We start from the raw sequence: 19,788 nt of genomic DNA, 5'->3' as shown, positions 1-19,788 counted from the left end.
CAATGGAAAAGCAACTACTCTATGCCTAATATTTCATGTTTGCATCATGTGACAGGCAGAAAGCTGCTGTTGTTTCTACAGAAAATTACAGTCTAGAGTTATACCTTAAGTTATTTTGAATTACCTTGACCTTTGAGATTTTTTTTTTTTAAAGCATTCTCATCGTATTATTTCTGAATATTTCTGAATAACTATTTTTTAATATAACTTTGTAATCATGTAACGGTTACATTTTATTTTAGGGTGTCCTTGTTACAGTGTAATTACACATTTAAGTGAGTAATATTAATCAACTACATGTACTTACTATATGGTTAGGGTTTACTTGCATGTAATTAAGCATAATTTATTATTATTATAATAACAAGCACACAAGGTCACCTTAAAATAAAGTGTTACCTCAGTTAACATTCACTTTTTATGGAATGTAATGTTTTATGCATTGCGTGTAGGCAAAGGACTCTTCACAGACTGTTTCTATAGTTAAGTGTAAATCTAGCAAAAGGCTTTTTTTTTTTATTAAATGCACATCTATAACCAGTGGTGGAATGTAACGAAGTATTTGTACTTCGTTACTGTACTTAAGTAAATTTTTACGTATCTATACTTTACTTAAGTAAAAAAAATAATGCATACTTATACTTTTACTCAAGTAGATTTTTCAGCAATTATCTGTACTTAGTACTCCACTACATTATTAAAATGCGTGTCGTTACATCCTTCCAAATCTTGCATAAAAATTTTTTGGTCGACTGACGTTTTGGCGTTGCTGGCCAATGCACGTTGAAACAGATCGGAGATCTGATTGGTCAAAGAACTCACGCCGAAAATAGTGAGCGCGCGTTTTGAAACAACACAAGCGGAACTGATGTAAATCGAAGAAAAGGACACCAAATATCAAACATGGACGAAGAGCCAACAACGTCGACTGAGCTTGAGCCTGTGCCCTGCAGCTCTGATTCTGAGAGACACCCCTGGCCTTATTTAAGCAAGTTATTTGAATTTAAAGGTTCAAAGAATGACTCCTGGCGTTTTCAATGTGTCAAGTGCCTACCTCAACGCAAAGAACTGTTGGCGTTTAAAAACTCCCCTTCAAATTTGAAGAAACATATAGAGGTAAGACATGCAATGGTAGCTATTAATATTTAAGTTACTAACTTGCTATGACATGGTGCTATGACTGTTATAGAAAAACGGATGTCAACATAACAAAAATATCACACCAGTATAATATTTGTTTGACGTAAGTTAGTGGTACCCTAACAGGGCAACTTCATTAGCTGGTTATTAGCACAGCAGGGACGATAGCTTGCTAGTACGTTACATTTTTGGAGATGAGCAAACTACTGCTATATCTGTACATTCGTAGTTGGCTAAAATAGCTGTTTGTTTTGACTCGATGAAAAAATGTTCAAACTTTTTATACGGCCCCTAGCTTCTTTACCATTCAACATTGGGTATTTAGTTGACATTCGCAAGTAAGCATGCAGTTAAAACTATATCTAGGTTTGATTCGATTGTGAACAATTTTGCACTATGACAGTTGTTTTTCGTCAATATCATGACATTTTTTAGAATTTGCAATTATATATATATATATATATTTAGCAATTTAGCGCGAAGTATATGCGAATATCAAACCAATTTTAAAAATAAAATAAATTGTATGTCATAATTGGATTAGCTTAATTATTATTTAATGAGTAATAATAAGTAAATAACCAGATTTTTACAGTGTGTCAGTATTGCAGAGAGCTTGCTCAACTACCCTTTCCAGTACACAATAGAAATTGTTTGTGATTATTACAATTGAACAGCCCAGACATTGAGACAACCGATTGTGTACTTTTACTTAAAAAAATACTTTAAAGTAAATTTAAAAGTATGTACTTAGGACTTTTACTTAAGTAAGATGTTGATGTAGTAATTATACTTTTACTTAAGTATATATTTTGCAGGGTAGTTGTACTTTTACTTAAGTACTAAACTTAAGTACTTCCTCCACCACTGTCTATAACACAATGTTTTGTGTTATATTACTTATAACTTCTGCTTCTAAAACCCCCAGAAATTTGGAAAGGGTCCACTGATAAACAGAGTGATCTACGAGTGGTCTATGTTTTCTTAGCACCTGTAAAATTGATGTTTAAATTAAGCGCAATTCAGAAAGACATTCAATTACAGAAATTAGAATAAGAAAACGCTGAGCTGAGAGTAGACAGGGTTTATGGTCTCCGAGTCTCACCGGATGGTTTGTGCCGAGTCTGATCTGAGGGTGCTCCTTTCCTGAGCTCCCTCCTCCTCCAGAATCTTACTGATGACCTTCATGCCAGCCAGCTGCAGTCCTGAGTCTGAGCTGCTCTTCTTCATGATGTCCACCACCTCCCCCATCTTCTCTAGGGAGGTCTTCTTACCCTGCACCTTCGGACTGTTGAACACTGCAGAGAACAGAAATCACTTGCTTAGAGGAAGAAATGTACATCTACTTGCTCTAAACACTTCACTGCTTTTATCAAATGAACAATTTTACAAAGAAACTGATGGCTTGATGTGATATGTTGCTGGATGGATGTGGCTGTATTTTGTTAAGAGAATTTTACAACACTCAGAATAGCAATTAATAAATTGTCTTTAACTGGACAGGTACATTGGGTCTACTCTTATTTAATATTTGTCATGTCTGATAAATCATCTGCTAACCGCCTGCTGAATTTACACATGGAGGCACTATTCTTAGCACTGGTCAGGATGAATCTGTCACAGTTTTATTATTATTATTATTATTATTACTAAATGCAACACTTTCTCACTGTGAAGTGTAAAGGCAGTTTCAAATGGTTAAATATATTTAAGGAAGACAGACTATTTACAATTCAGTATACAAATATCATTGTCCTCATCAAGTCAAAAACTTTTGCTGCCTAATGCTCAGAACACATTCTGTGAAATGCATCATTTCCTGTTGCAGAGGGAAAAAATCTAGTGCATCAATAATCATGTCATTCAGCAAAAGTCGTGTTGGATAAAAGTATCTGTTGTAGTGTTGTCACGATACTGGAATTTCTAACTTCGATACGATACCTTGAAAAATATCGATATTCGATACCATTTTCGATACCACGGTGAAAAAAACTGCCACAATATTAAGGGGGTAATTTTTTTTAATTTAAAGATAAATGTAACAAGTCGAGAACATGCGGTATATTTTACATGAACAAAAAAATGTCTTGAGGTACTGCATTTGTTGATTTATTTATTAATCTTTTATTAATCTTAGTTAAATGTTAATTGAAACAACGTTTACTAATACTACTTAAAATCCAAAGTTCTATTTGTTGATATTCTCATTTGCTTCATAACCAAAATATTTCCAGATATAGGGCCCTATGAAATCCCTTTTATTTTTCCCCAAATTCCGTTTTATTTTTTTCTACATTCAATTTTTAATTTTTCTGGATTCCATTTTTTCCCGTTAGAATTTTTCTGGACTCTTTTTTTTTTTTTAATGGTCAAATTAAATGCTATGTCTATAATCTAAAAGCATGTCTAATTAATTAAAATCATGAAAATTATACAATTTAACATTTAATTTATTAAAAGTGTAACAAAAATGACACGTTTAGGGCCGTATGAAATGTTTTATTTTTTTCTCACCTTATGTTTTATTGTTACCAAATTCTGTGTTTTAGCATGTCTGTTATTTGAATGCATACAAACTATTTTTATTTATTCTTACAGTATCCTTATGAAATGTGTTTTCCCCCTCAGAAATTCTGTGTTGTGTATTTAAATTTTACTGGATATCAGATGAAGGCATAAAACAATTTTAATTAATTTATCTTTGAATTAATGAAAATTAAACATTTAAATTTTTGGCTAATGAAGGGGATTTACTATTAAAATTTAAATATTTTGTGATTATTTCTTTTAAAAAAAATGAACAGTAGTAGTAAGTAGTAGTATTATGTACATTCTACTAATAATAGTAATATAGCCTATTTCTGGCACACGGTCTTTAATAGGCTAAGTTAAACCGAACTTTTATTTTGACGGGTTGCCGTGAATACTTTTAAAGTTCTGTGTGTGTATGATATGACGCTAGTTTTACTCAAATTAAATGGTCAAATGCTCGTAAAGTGCCTTTCAGATCAGTTCTGGAGATATTGTTGATGTATTTATGTCCTCATTGAGACGGCAGACGCTGAAATCACCGCGAGCGCCACATTAGTAAACAAAACCGCACGTGCAGCACATTCACACAGAGACGCGCAGAACATGCAGGATTCATATTTAAATCCACTTTTGCAGCATAATATTTACAGATACTAGTCCATATCGCGATTTGATTTAAGTGCAATGACCTACTTTTGATTAATTCATCCAAACTTTGACAAATTCCGTGACATTCCGCTTTAAACTGTAAATTCCGTGTTTATGACTGGATTCCGTGCGCGTTCTCTGCATCGCGGAGATCATAGATCCCTACAGATAGCGCTCCTGCTGTGTTCTTTAACAACCAGAGCAGTCATCTTTCTATTCACTTCACTTTTGCTATTTAACCAGAGCGAAGGAGACGAGTGCGGTCACGTGTGGTGCTTGTCCACGCGCCTTTGGAGAGAAGTGAAAGTGACAGCTCGGCTAGTATCGGTGTATCGATACTTCGGGAAATTAATATTGGTACCGTTCAGATATTTCAGTATCGATATTTATCGAAATATCGATATTTTTTACAACACTAATCTGTTGAAGTGCAAAATGGATACTTTTGACTCTAAATTCTGATCAGACGAGTCACTGTAAAATAGCCAATATAAGACCCTATGAAAGGTTTTATTTTTTCCTAAATTACGTTTTATGATTTAATACAAATTTATCAAAATCGAACAACTCCTTTATTCAGAGTTCATACAGAAACTGCAAAATGAAATTCCAGGACTTTAAGCACTACTTCTTTTGGTTTAAGGAATAAAATCCTCACTTATCAAACAATATTATTTTTCAAATTCATAAACTAATAAAACAAAAAGGTACAAATAATGTGCAGCACAAAAGCATGCAATGACTATGGCAACTTTAACATTTGAAAGGATATTATGGCAAAGTTATCGCTTTCCTTATTCAAACTGTTTTTTTTTTTTTTCATTAATATATGATTGACCTGAAGAATGAAAGCTGTATCATATACTTGGAAAATTATGAGCTATAAGCACCGCTTATCGAGAATTTTATTTCACCATTTACAAGGTCTCTGCTGAATTTTTAAAAATCAATTTAAAGCAATTTATGAAGGCTTTTGAGAGCTGCACAAGTAAACACTGTATGGGTTGGACAATGTCTATGGTAACATTTTAAGCCATAAATTGATGAAGTTTTTACACAATTTACACAAAAAAATGACATTTCAGCTTTTAAACCATTTTTATGAAAAGCGACAAGTCAAACATTTTATTATATTAATTTAAAACATAAATACTGTCTTAATTGTTTAGATTTTTAGAAGGCACATGAACTTCTTTCAACATTTACAACTATGTTTGCTGCATAAAAACATGGGTCGATATTCACATTGATCTAAACATAAGATACTGTATACTGTAAATGCAAATTCACTTTCTGCCACGGTGGCGCTTTAGGAGCAAATAGCGGCTTATTCGGTACATTAAAAGCAGCACCGCGCTCATATACGCTGCTTTAAAAGGCATTATGGCAAGATGAAATGAAAATGCCAACGACACGTTTCTGAAGACAGACGATTCCCTTCAGAGACACATTCACATAAAAACATGTGCGCCGTGTTTTGACTTTGAAAGTTTAATCCAGCTGTATCGCGATTCTTGTCTTTCCGTCACCAACTGCAAAACCTCTTGAAATTGGAATTAAGCTTTTCTTATACCATTTAACGTATTTAAACCTTTTTATAGCCTTAAATTTTATACAACTAAATTGAGAATTTTAAGGACCTGCAGAGGCCCTGTATTTTAAGGTAGCCCGTCGGGCAGGCCAGTGGTACATTTTGGTAGCCCGACTGGAAAACGCAATAGCCCCGGGACGTTGGCCTAGCGATTTTGCGAGCCCTGACTTAGCTCACGAGATGAGACAAAATACAGATTCTTGGTTCACTAGAACGAGACAATATTTTAATACTATTTTGAAATTTTGAAATCGCGATGTACAACAAATCGCCCATTTAGAAATATGTTAATGTATTCTCCTGTATTGGCATAGGTTTATTTATAAATGATTTATGTTACAAATCTAGTGAGATAACATGCACTGTTTTCCCAGATGAACGTTAAGCAACCCAAAGTCACAGCATATGCAGAGTTTGTGGACCGAGCTGCTGAGATGGAGACGCTCTCCTTGCTTGTAAACGATAAGTGCAATACTTCATATGCACTCCCAAACACACGTGATTGGAAACCCAAACAAACAGCACATGCACGCAATGAAAGACCGAACAATACAATGCAAGCACTATCAAAGGTTTTACCACAAACTCAACCTTATATAGACATCACGACACCGCTTTTCACCTCAAAGAGAATCGTCACATTTAATATCACAAGATCTTAGGGGTAGAACGGTTCAACTTACTCACAGTTCGATTATAAAGAAAATAAGAATAATTAACTACAAGCAACAGCACAAATAAATACAATAGAGTGAAGATACAAATAAAGTGATTTTCACGGTTATTTATGTAGGTCTAGCATTAGTTTTTAGGTACAGAAATTGAATGAAGTAATGAAATGTAAAACAGCATTGGATATTTGACTGTATAAATTAAATATTAATCTTTATTAAAGTTACAAAAGCTATTCAATCAGAGCAGCGAGTGATTTATTTGTTGTTGGTGTTTGATTAATATTAAGAAAGTGCTGTCACTTTAAGAGAATGCACTGCTCCAGTATGTTCTGCCAGCTATGTCTGCTATAGGATACTTACCAAGACGGGCATTTTGACATAATTGTGTGAATTTATCATTTAAACGCAATACTTCAGAGAGAGCTTAATATTTGCGCGTGGGTTTGCACGAACACACAAATCTTCTCACTGCGCACGCAAGCTTTTGTCCTCGGACTATTACTCTGGCTCTGTATTTATATCAGACACGCTGCATTCATTGTTCATTTTGCGTGAAAAGATTGTTTTCTAGTCCATATTGATCTGATTAAATGTGCAGCCCTACTTCTGAATTATTCATCCTAAACTTTGACAAATTCTGTAAGAATCTGTATTATACTATAAATTCCATTGCATGCAGTTTGCAGAAATCATACAGCCCTACCATTATAATTATGCACATCGGTGATGGCAATCAGCTGAACTCTGTATTATTAATGCAGAAAGGTTTGACATTAATACTAAACTCATGTGTTGTGCCTAACAACACTCCTTTAAAGACAAATTCTTGTTTGCCTAGTAAATATATCATTATGAACAAAACAAGGGGTTCCACTAATAATTATATCCAAAGGAGCGCCGCAACATGTATAAAACAAAGGCTTGCCTTTCATCTTCTCCTCCAGGTCATCAGGATACTTTGTGTCATCTTCAGTGGGAAGTTCACTCTCTGTCTCGCTGCCACAGCTGCCCGTGTCTGCTGGGATCTCTTTCTTAGCTTTCTTGGACACAGAGCCCATGGTGCAGGAAGAGGCTGAGGAAGAGGACGATGCTGTGGCTGAGGACAACGATGAAGAAGAAGTTGAAGTTCCTTGTCCTCCAAGCGAGCTATCCATCAGCATTTCCTCATCCTCGAGACCGGCACCTCCACAGTTCAGGTAGTGCTTGGTGAAAGTGTGGGAGCAGAGCAGGTCACCCAGACAAGACGCCTGCAAACTCTGTTTCAGGTAGTGGAGGACTTTCCGCGCCACTTCACTCGAGAGGGACAGCTGGATGAGAGTAGACTCGTCAAGCTCTACCATCTGAAAGATACCAGGAGAGAGCGGAAAAAATACGGTTCGGTTGGGGGATCATGGTTCGATACGATTTCGGTACTACAAAAAACAAAAATAGAAATAAAATCTACTATGCTAGGTTTCTTTTCATTTATTTTGAACAGACAGTAGTATATATATATAAAATCTGCAGTACATAAACAAGGAATAAATACTCGAAATATATTTGATTTAGTAAACAGATAATTCATTTTTGTGACACGCTTAATTTGTTCACAGAAAGAAAACTCAAATGGCAGAAAGCGACATCCTATTTGTTTTCTTTATTTGACAAAAGCACAATGTTTTCATTGTGAGTGTACACAAATAAAAGTAGACCTTTTACAGCGATGCATTATAAATAAGACAATAAATGAGGGAGTGTTTTAAGTTGATTCTGCTGTTATAAGGAAACAGCTGAAGTGATCGCGCTCACACACACACACACACACACACACAAAACATAACTTCCAGCATTGCTAACTTGACGGCGCAGTTGATACTATCAAAATAAAATACAGTGAACCAAACATCAGCGCGCCTGCCTCTGTGTAACCGTTGGAACGCGACTGAAGTACAAAGCCTATAATTTACATAATGAATAGTAGTTTTGCATTCAAATACATCGCAAATATGGAAATATTATAGAATATTTGGATTTGTGCCGAATGAGAGAGGTAGGATACATGAGCACAAAGCTCTATTTCGTGAACGGTTGAGTGCACAAGCCTTTAAAGGGGTCATCGGATGCAAAATTCACTTAAGTTGTTTGAACAAAAATGTGTGTTGGAAGTGTGTGTACACATCCATCCTATAATGATAAAAATCCTTCCAGTGTTTTTTTCTAAATGCTTATTTTAAAACCCCCCTCTCTCAAATCCGGCTGTTCTGAGGTTCCTGTCAGGATGACGTAGTTCTGCACGGGCGGCTCCCACAAGAGTTGATTGACAAGGCCATCTTACCTTAGACCTGCCCTGAGTGAGCTGAGAGCTGTCCGACTCCAGTGCAGGGGAAGACAAGATGTCTCCAATTAAGCAAATTAAGTGTTTAGTTGTTGGATGTAATAATGAATATAGCAAGTCGTCAGTTACTCCCGAAATCTGAGCCGATGAAGACCAGAAGATTAACATTACTTTCGCTTTGAAGTGAATGCGCCGATCCCCGATCTGCCTAAATGCATCTGTTCACCCGAATCATTCATGATCCAGCTTTATTTACAGAAAGAGTGAGTATAAGGGTTTTTATAAATCTTTGCAAATCGCCTTTCGTAATAATATGCTAGTTAGCCAGTTTTGCGGCTGAAGTTTAGTATGCTCCATAGAGAGAGAGAGAGAGAGAGATATATAGATATATATATATATATAGATATAGATATATATACACACCTAGATGCCTCATTATCGACTTATGGGCCATTTTTGGAACGGTCTGCGAATCTGAGCGCATTGACTGTGTGCGTCTACAACAGCAAGTTATACGCTTGTATATCTTTGTATATTCATTGATGATTATGGTGAATGCTACATGGCTGACGTATCAACGTATCTTGAGCAGTCGAATAGGGAATCTACACACATCTATGGTCTGCTCGTCACTCCACAGAAGAGAGGGGCGGAGTCAGCAGAGCTCACTAGGATTTAAAGAAACATGAACTAGATCGCCGTGCTGAAGACTGAGCTGATTTTGACAGGGTAAAGGTGGTGTTTTTTACACTACCATTTAGAAATTTTAACCATAGTATGTTACAGACATTTCATTAAGACCCTAAAGAATGATTTCAACTTGTGTAAAATGGGCATCCGATGACCCCTTTAACGTATACTCCTTTGTCAGTGAGAGACGCGTTCAGAATCAGCACATGGTCACTGCCTAGTGGGCTTTGTTTTCAAGTGGCATTCGCTGTTCTGCTGGCGGTTATCAAACTGCGTTGCATTGCTGTGTGCGCCCCCTTCTGGATTGAGGGTGAATTGCCTGTATTCGTTGTAAGGCCTCATGCACCGAACCAAGATGTCCGTACCATGACGTTCGGTATGAATACATGTACCGTTACACCCCTACTTAAAATGCAATTTATTCCTGTGACGCAAAGGATCAATTTTAAGCATCATTACTCCATTACTTTAGCTTTGCTAGCCTGTATTCTACCCAGTGTGAAGAGAGTATAGGAGAGATGGGAGTACCGGCTCATCGAGGCTCTGTCGCAGGATGTTGTTGATCTCCTGCTGCTGCTTGGGTTCCAACTTCTTGATGAAAAACAGCACTTCCCACCATTCAGCACGGCTCAGGGTGCCTGTGTCATCCAGAGAACCCTCCATCAAGTAAGGCAATGTGTACAGCCCACCAGGGGGCTTTGAGAAGAACGTCTGACTCACTGCCACGTTCACAAACACAGAAGAAAACACTGCTGGTTTCATATAAAGTGATGGAGACACACATAAAACACACACACGATCATGTGGTTGAGTGTGAGAGTTACCAGTAGTGAGTTTGATTGTCTCTGTGAGGGACGAGGCCTTCTCCTGAGTCTCTTTCTCAGCCTGTCCTCCGCTGCCATTTCCCAGAATTTCAATCATATGCCAGTGCACCCAGTAAGTCCTGGACAGGGAGTTCCAGTACACCTGCAAAAGCCAGAACATGACAGACATCAAGGTTTGTAAGGGGCAGGCAGTATTTCTATAAACCGTGTAATTAGGGCCTGAATATCTTTCAGTTTTCAACAAATGTGTAGTGAAAGGAGATGCTTCACCTTCAGATATGACTAATTTGCAAACTCAGAAGGTCGTTTTATTTTCTATTTGCAATTTTTGCAACTCTTAACAAAAATTTCGAACATGTCTACATAGAGGTTAAATCCCTGATGTGTGATAATTTTTTTTCAGCAATAAATATTATAAACAACAGTGAATATGCTAAATAAATCACATTTAACTACAAAAGGGGGAAACCTATGCTAGATTAGGTTGCAAATGCATCCTAAATTAAGCTGCCAGCAAACATATGCTAGCTAGCTTGGGATCAAATGTTGGTTAGTTTGTTACTGATATACCGGTCTCTATGTTATTTCCTTCCCAGTGGAGGTCTAGATAATACTTTTTTTGAAATAGTTATACATTCCCATCTGGGCAGCAGTAGTACTTTGCAAAATAATTTTTTTTTAAATATTTCATGAGTTGATTACAGTTTATATGAATAATAAAAGGTAAGATCAGGTGTTTTATTAGGCTACCATTAATTTGATAAATACCTATGTATGGCCATGTGGCGGAGTAAAGTTACTGTATGGGGGTTCAGGGTTTCCCTCTTGAAGTCTAGAACATTTTTTATTTGATTACAACACATATCTACTAAAAAACAAATAATGTACAATCAAACTGCTCTCATCATGAGGAGAAAACAAATTCAGCTAGTCATTTCAAAATGTTAGTTGTCTTGCCATCTACAAATAATTTTTCCAATTATAACATTGTTTATTATGAAATGCTTTTAACAGGCTGATTAATAATGCTTGTCATTAAAAAAGTTGTCAAACTTGGTTTATTTGTGTTTGCTGCATGTTCGTTTTCTGCAGTGTTTTAGTGAAAGTATCAATTTTCACTGCTCACTGTGTTTCTGCTACTGGTGTTAAAATAACTGATATCTCTTTAACGCTTCACATCTTTAGAGGGGGAGACAAGCAACAAACAGAGGAAAAGGCTTGAAAGGATTTGGTTTTATATAAAAAGCTTAGAGAATATAACAGCTCCATTGTTTTGACACGGACACTCCTCACTTTAAACTAAAAAGCGTAAAATGGTCATCCTGTGTCAATATGTCTGACAAAACATCTAGTCATCAAGCATCCAAACACTATAAACGTTTTATATATGTATTTATTTATTGGAAAATCATCATCAAGTCTATACACACACATACATGTATATACATACAGTGGGTACGGAAAGTATTCAGACCCTCTTAAATTTGTCACTCTTTGTTATATTGCAGCCATTTGCTAAAGTCATTTAAGTTCATTTTTTTCCTCAATGTACACACAGCACCCCATATTGACAGAAAAACACAGAATTGTTGACATTTTTGCAGATTTATTAAAAAAGAAAAACTGAAATATCACATGGTCCTAAGTATTCAGACCCTTTGCTCAGTATTTAGGAGAAGCACCCTTTTGATCTAATACAGCCATGAGTCTTTTTGGGAAAGATGCAACAAGTTTTTCACACCTGGATTTGGGGATCCTCTGCCATTCCTCCTTGCAGATCCTCTCCAGTTCTGTCAGGTTGGATGGTAAACGTTGCTGGACAGCCATTTTTAGGTCTCTCCAGAGATGCTCAATTGGGTTTAAGTCAGGGCTCTGGCTGGGCCATTCAAGAACAGTCACGGAGTTGTTGTGAAGCCACTCCTTCGTTATTTTAGCTGTGTGCTTAGGGTCATTGTCTTGTTGGAAGGTAAACCTTCGGCCCAGTCTGAGGTCCTGAGCACTCTGGAGAAGGTTTTCGTCCAGGATATCCCTGTACTTGGCCGCATTCATCTTTCCTTCGATTCCAGTCGTCCTGTCCCTGCAGCTGAAAAACACCCCCACAGCATGATGCTGCCACCACCATGCTTCACTGTTGGGACTGTATTGGACAGGTGATGAGCAGTGCCTGGTTTTCTCCACACATACCGCTTAGAATTAAGGCCAAAAAGTTCTATCTTGGTCTCATCAGACCAGAGAATCTGATTTCTCACCATCTTGTGGTCCTTCAGGTGTTTTTTTGTGTCTTGCACTGAGGAGAGGTTTCCGTCGGGCCACTCTGCCATAAAGCCCCGACTGGTGGAGGGCTGCAGTGATGGTTGACTTTCTACAACTTTCTCCCATCTCCCGACTGCATCTCTGCAGGTCAGCCACAGTGATCTTTGGGTTCTTCTTTACCTCTCTCACCAAGGCTCTTCTCCCCCGATAGCTCAGTTTGGCCGGACGGCCAGCTCTAGGAAGGGTTCTGGTCGTCCCAAATTGTCCTGTCTGCAGCAGAATTTTTTTGTAACCTTGGCCAGATCTGTGCCTTGCCACAATTCTGTCTCTGAGCTCTTCAGGCAGTTCCTTTGACCTCATGATTCTCATTTGCTCTGACATGCACTGTGAGCTGTCAGGTCTTATATAGACAGGTGTGTGGCTTTCCTAATCAAGTCCAATCAGTATAATCAAACACAGCTGGACTCAAATGAAGGAAGAAATGGACAGCACCTGAGTTAAATATATGAATGTCACAGCAAAGGGTCTGAATACTTAGGACCATGTGATATTTCAGTTTTTCTTTTTTAATAAATCTGCAAAAATGTCAACAATTCTGTGTTTTTCTGTCAATATGGGGTGCTGTGTGTACATTAATGAGGAAACAAAATGAACTTAAAATGATTTTAGCAAATGGCTGCAATATAACAAAGAGTGAAAAATTTAAGGGGGTCTGAATACTTTCCATACCCACTGTGTGTATGTGTTTAATTTAATTGCGATTAATCACACATTTTAATTTGTTCTAAATGTACCTTAAATTAATACTTTAAGTTTTTAATACTCTAATCAACATGGGCATGGACAAATATGGATGATTTATGCAAATGTATGTTTATTATTATTGAAACCATAGTCAACATAGAGCATGAAGATTAGACATGTGTCAAAGGTCATAGATGTTTTACAAAGAGCTTGTTCATGTCTATTAGACACATGAAAAAAAGAAATGCCAGGTTCCCATTACTTCTCTTTCTTTGTACTGAGCAATTTACCACAACTGTTTACATTTTTTCACGACAGGGCAGCTCTTCTTCTGAACATGCAAAATGTACATTTATTATTGGATTTGTTTCCCCTCCTTGTGCCCACATACTGTATTTTGATAAAGCTAAATTCTCAATAAAACAGTTTTCATTGGTATATATTGTATTGTTTCTGTTGTCAGACAACGGAATATATATGAAATAGTGACTGAAACGAGATTCATTAAGACTACATAACCAGCTCTTCCTTCCAAGATGCTAATCTGCACAAAAACAAATCATGATAGGTGGCACCGTCGTCTGATGAAATCAAATACACATAAGATAAAGACAATAGCTGTGCTGTGATTTCGGCTATACTTGCATGTAAAATTAGAGAAGCAGCACAATATCTGTGTTTCACTGAAAGCGCTGCTCCTCTCTGCCGCGTGAGAGAGAGGTGTGCGTGCGCTGGGAGAGCAAGACCTCGCGCGCCAGTACCGGCGATTCTTAGAAACTAAACAAGGTTTGGGCGCTTTTTTGAAGGGAAAAAAAGTCACTAAATGGGTCTGCACTGTTGCTATCGGTATCCCCATTTTTCCAACTACGGGTTAGGCCACGGGTCAAACAGAAAATACGCGCTGCGTTAATCGCGCGTAAAAAAAATTAGTGCCGTTAAAATTAATTTGCATTAACACGTTATTAACGCGTTAACTTTGACAGCACTAATATATAGGGTAAACGTACCTATTAAGCTCACCAAAATCTACATTGAGACATTTTTAGTGCACAAGATATTGGTTTCAGTACAAAACGTTATGTTAAAATAAAATAATCTCTCACACAAAAATATTTAATTTTATTTTACATGACAAAAGCATTTCAATTAAGATATACATCATTAAATTAAAAAAGCCTGGCTGTGCTTAATGGGTACGTTTTTGTACCCTTTAAGCACACCCCTGTTCCCATTAAGCTCACATCATGTTTTATTAAAAATTCTTATTTATTTTAAGGAAATTTTTAAAAGAAAAATTTAAAATATATATTTTTTTGAAGGTACAAAGTCAATCACAAAAAAAATCAAGCAACATGGCATTCAAGTCGATCAGTTATATATTCATAGTGAAGTGTGATGTAAACATCTATACTAGTCCACTTTCAGCTAAGTAACACATTCAAAAATTAAACCAATAAAACATTTAATTGATGGGGATGAACATAGAAACTAGCCGCATTATGAAACCTCTTTTTAAATGGTTGTAAACTTATCTATAGTCTCTATCTATATCTTATCTATAGATTCACAGTCTGGAGAAGTTGAGGCTAGTTGCCAAAGGTCAGGCCAGTCTGCAGATTTGAGTCGATAGAATCCATAAATCCATTAACTTAGTGACAACCATCAGTTAATATTTAAAGTCTGTTTATGAAGTATTTACATAGACGTTCAGTGTGGAAGAGCTTAAAGAGAGCACACTGAGCTTAATTGGAGCAGCAACAATTTATAATATATTTCATTTAATATTTCTTAAAATGACAGGATTTTGCTAAATAAATAGTCTAGGTCATGTATTAAGTTCATACATATTTTAATATGAACAGCTATTATTAACAATATCTATGAAATGATACTTTTCCTTACTGATGTCACACTGAAGCTGTGATTTTCATAGTGATGCACCGTTTAAGCTCACCTTAAAATATAAAACAATGACAGCCCTGTAAAACCACAGACCAGCAATAAACTGTCAATTTATAATATTATGGATGTAAAAGTACAAGCCAGTAACGCCTGTGAAGTAATATGTTAGCGTAGCACAAATCTTATAGAGCTAGTCAGCTAACTGTGTTCTGCAGCATCTGCGCTGTGTTCCTAAAACTATCTTTTGGATCTAATATAGTTATCACATCCAAGTTCCAGGTTATAATATGCAAAAGTCTGAACATTAATCTCATAATTTTACAATAAGTAGTGAAACTTACCCAAAATAAAACCTTTAAAAAAACACATTTAAAGGGCTTCTCTTTTGGTGAAAGTTTTTAGACAGCTTTCAAATGGACCGCCAGACAGAGTGAACACATGGAGACTCATATCTGCAATGATCTGATTGACTTCAAATTATAGGAGGTATATAGTAACAAACACATCAGTTGGTTTAGACATCAAGGATAATAAATATTTTTTCTTTTAATAATCTGATCTCAAAAATAGAAGTGTGCTTAATAGGTACGTTTACCATATATATATATATATATATAACCTTATTATACAGCCTATATTACCTGAAGGTTGAAGTCTTCAGTAATGAAATGCACTGTAACTGCATGAGTTATTTCCATGTGCTGTTTTGAAGTAGGCTATAGGGGTGTGCAATATCACGTTTTTGGAGGCAAACGGCAGACTTCGCAACACTGCAGCGTGCCAACTTGATGCTTCCTCTGAAGGCTGCTTAGATGTGTTCGACTTGAAGCAGCGCTGCTAGACCGATCGGGGTGTGTCATCAAAGCACTGCGAGAGCGAACGTCTCCTCATGCTTTCTCTCACCGTACTTTGATGCCATATACCGATCGGTCTTCAAGTCGAACACACCTCTTTACTCTCACGTGTCACATGACAGAGTGTAATCGCATCCTCTGAGGTTGAAAAATCATGTTTTTTCATATCGCGATATTATCGCAAATGCAATTACTCGTTCAGCCCTACTTTTAATAACTGGTAAATTAAGTCAAAATACATATACTGTTTACGTATTATATATTACAGGTTTGCATAAAATGTATGGTTTTCCATTGTGCATTTTTGTGTACGTAAGAGAAAAGATACTGTTGCAGAAAACAGCATCTGTCTGATTTCTATATTTAAGCAGCATAAACAGGAATGTAATTCAAACTGATAGTTTAACAAACCATTAATTTTTCTTATCCTTAAAACTGAAACTGGCTGTTTTTATTTAATAAAAATAATTAAATGATATGACAGCAGTTCACAAAGCAATTATCTGTCTAAAGTAAATAAGCATGGAATTACTGCAATATTTCGTCAGTGCTTGTAAACCATACATAACCTAAAGTTTTTCAGTGTTTACACTGAATGAGAGCAGCATATAAAGTGTTTGATGAGCTTCATGCATTCATAAAGCACTAACCTGTACCGGTGGCGAGCCGTCGTTACTGTAACGAAACTCTCCTTCATCCCCGGCGCTGACCTCTTCATAGTCCTCCAGCATACGGACCATCATGCCACTCTTCAGGTTGTCCTGCACATACTCCACATAAGCCGAACGAGAAGTGAAGTCAGAACGCGTCTTGAAACCGTTTGCCGTTTTCTTCTTCTTTGGTGGCGTGACCGCAGCCATTGCTGTAGCGGCCATGAAGGAAGACGAAACGGAGAAGCGCGGCTGAAAGATGGAGCGGATGGGGTGTTTCTGGATTTCATTATTTATTTCCTCAACCCCTCTGCTTGTACTTGTGGAGGTGAGGGGCAGCTGCCGGTTGCGGTCCCAGCCCATGACGCGCACCAGCTCTGAGATGAGGTTGGCCATGGCCATGGTGAACTCGAACTCCCGCTGCACACGAGCGTGCTCTGATTGGTAGGCTGCCGTGGAAGAGGAGGGGCCCACGTCCTGACGCTCAGAGGTGGACTCCACCCCCGCAGTGTTCAACTTGTCCATCAATGAAGTGACGCATAAGTAACGCTTTACCAGAGAGAATAGCAGCTTGCCTGGAATCTACAACAGACAAACAAATACGTAAAGTGTCAATGACAAAGTGTCCAAGCAACAGATCTTAGAAATGTAATCTTTGGATATAAATTTCAAATCGCTCTTATAGTAGTATCTATTATTTTAGATACTATTATAGCTTTTCTATTTTTGAATTTTCCATTTTTTATTTGGCTAATATAAAATGTCTTTTTTATGTCTATATAGTTTTTATTAATTGTATTAATTTATATGAATATTAATTTTAGTTATTTTAAATGAAAATGAGAAATGTTGCTTTGGAAACTAGCTGAAATCAAATAATTTGTTACGTTTTCTTATATCTAATATTTTATTTAAGTTAAATATAATAAGAATTATTCAAATATTTATAATATTTAAACACAAATGCTTCATTGTTTGTTTTTTCTAAGAAATAATGAAATATGGTGCCAAACTACTTTTCAATTTCCTCCCACAGAGGGCTTTTCTTCTGTTATAATATCAGGACATTTTTTTAATTTTCACAACTATACCACACGCTTTTAAAAACTTAGATTTAAAAACAAAAATCAATAAAAAAAGAGCTTCGTGTCACTAACCCACAAGCTCAACAATATGTGTCTACTATTGATAAGGTACTCTTAGCAAAACCTTGCAAGTTGCCTACTTAGGCAACACAGGTACATTCCCAATATAAAGGCTTATAAGACACCTTGTTTTGTCAAATTAAAAATCAAGTGTGCTTTGCATCTCATTGACTTCATGAAAGTAGTATTTGGTGTGTTGCATGAGCTGCTGCCAATGACAATTGTCATAAATCATCACTTATGGGATTCAATCTGGGTTAGCACGCTGCCAGCAGACAAGGTACCCGACTAGGTTTTGGACAGTTATTCAGACTAGAGTGGAGATGAAGAGGAGTACCTGTGGAAGATGGATGCCCTCAAAGGAGATGCCGTGCTCTTCAGAGGAGGTGGTCTCTGCAAAAAGCTCCAGCAGGGTGTAGCGGTTGTCAAAGTCCATGTGTTGCTCGATGCCATCCTGCTGGCTGAGGGACAGCAGCACATAGGCACGACTCCCTAAAGACAAACAACATCAGCCTTATCAACACTGACTGATTTTTACAGACCCAATTTATTTCCTGTATTTAATTTACTTCTACTACACATTTACGTCAATTATACTATTTAAGCATTAATAGTTGTTCATGGATTTGATTCTCAGATAAAGTATAGAATATCACAGCCTCCCCTCCTTTTTACTAAACAAATCAAAGACAAAAGACAGACAAAAGACAGCAACATCATCGTTTAAAAATGTGGGTTTGACACATCAGTATGGGTGTATTTAAACTGTTTGTTTTTCCCCCAGTTAAAAACAAATAGGCAAAAAAAAGCTTGATTTTTCATATATTCATGTAGGGATACAAGATATCGGATTTTTGCCGATATCCGATATGCCGATATTTTTCAACTCATTTTGGTCGATAGCCGATGCCGATATATTTCCTATTGTTTGGAAACAACACCAAATCTCTCCTGTGCAGAAATCATAAGCAAATTATTTTTTACAAGAACTTATTTGTTAGAATGCAAGTTATTTTATAATGAACAGGGTTCCCACTCTTTCATGAACACCAGATTCAAGGACTTAAGGACTTTAAGCACCATTTATTTTATATCAAGCACATATCAAATTCACACGCCAGCATATGTAGTGTCATGAAAGACCTTACAGTACTAAACATCTCACTTACACTTAACATTTACATAGTAATAATGTTTTGAATGTGTAGTTTTCATAAATTTAGACCTTTTTGAGCAGGCGTGTTCAAAGGAATTTAAAGTCCGTGTAAAGTGATATTAAAATATGTGTTCAGAGTTTGTCACACAACAGAAAAATGTGTTATTAACCACCCAGCCAAATTTGAATGATTTAAAAAAAAAAAAAAAAAAAAAAAAAAAAAGCCAAATAACTAAAACAAGTTATCAAAATCTTTTGAAAAATAGGCAGGACTCTCTGCTCTCAAAGCTGGGGGCGTGTCCTGTCTGCGCTGAAACCACGCCCACTCGCGGGAAAGCGGCCGTCTCTCTCAACTGTCAAATACCGCTACAACCTGAATGGATGCTACTGATAAAAAATCAAATCAAATCACTTTTATTGTCACATCACCACAGCACGTGTGCCTTCGTGAGTGAAATTCTTGAGAGCGTGCTCCAGACACTGCAAAAACAATTTACATATAGACATTACCATACATACGTACAGACTTATACAGATGACAATGTGTAATATACACATACATATACTCAGTACACACAGTGTACTATTAGACAGACATACAGTTACCGATACACATTATACACAGTATGTAGTACACATTCTACGTTATATACACACAGTAATATGCGAAG

General features: G+C 36.6%; 1 protein-coding gene across 8 annotated transcripts in view; it reads right to left on the bottom strand.

The window, feature by feature from the left end:
* Positions 1–19,788, bottom strand: part of LOC306882819 (cullin-9-like) — a 62,826-nt gene that overhangs the window by 29,045 nt on the left and 13,993 nt on the right. For 4 of the 8 annotated variants that reach the window (XM_079437736.1, XM_079437738.1, XM_079437737.1 and 1 more), the window contains exons 3-8: positions 18,299–18,453; positions 16,817–17,398; positions 10,414–10,555; positions 10,118–10,308; positions 7,511–7,925; positions 2,246–2,438 (exon numbers count right to left, since the gene is read on the bottom strand). In XM_079437736.1, the coding sequence (XP_079293862.1) occupies positions 2,246–2,438; positions 7,511–7,925; positions 10,118–10,308; positions 10,414–10,555; positions 16,817–17,398; positions 18,299–18,453 (1,678 nt within the window). Of the gene's footprint in view, positions 1–2,245; positions 2,439–7,510; positions 7,926–10,117; positions 10,556–16,816; positions 17,399–18,298; positions 18,454–19,788 lie in introns of all 8 variants that reach the window. The other 4 variants (XM_079437732.1, XM_079437734.1, XM_079437733.1 and 1 more) reach the window with 1 other exon arrangement.

Source organism: Barbus barbus (genome assembly GCF_936440315.1).
Source record: "Barbus barbus genome assembly, chromosome: 16".
NCBI classification, from domain to species: Eukaryota; Metazoa; Chordata; class Actinopteri; order Cypriniformes; family Cyprinidae; genus Barbus; species Barbus barbus.
The sequence above is the reverse complement of the archived record's forward strand: the minus strand, read 5'-3'. Positions and strand labels throughout refer to the sequence as shown.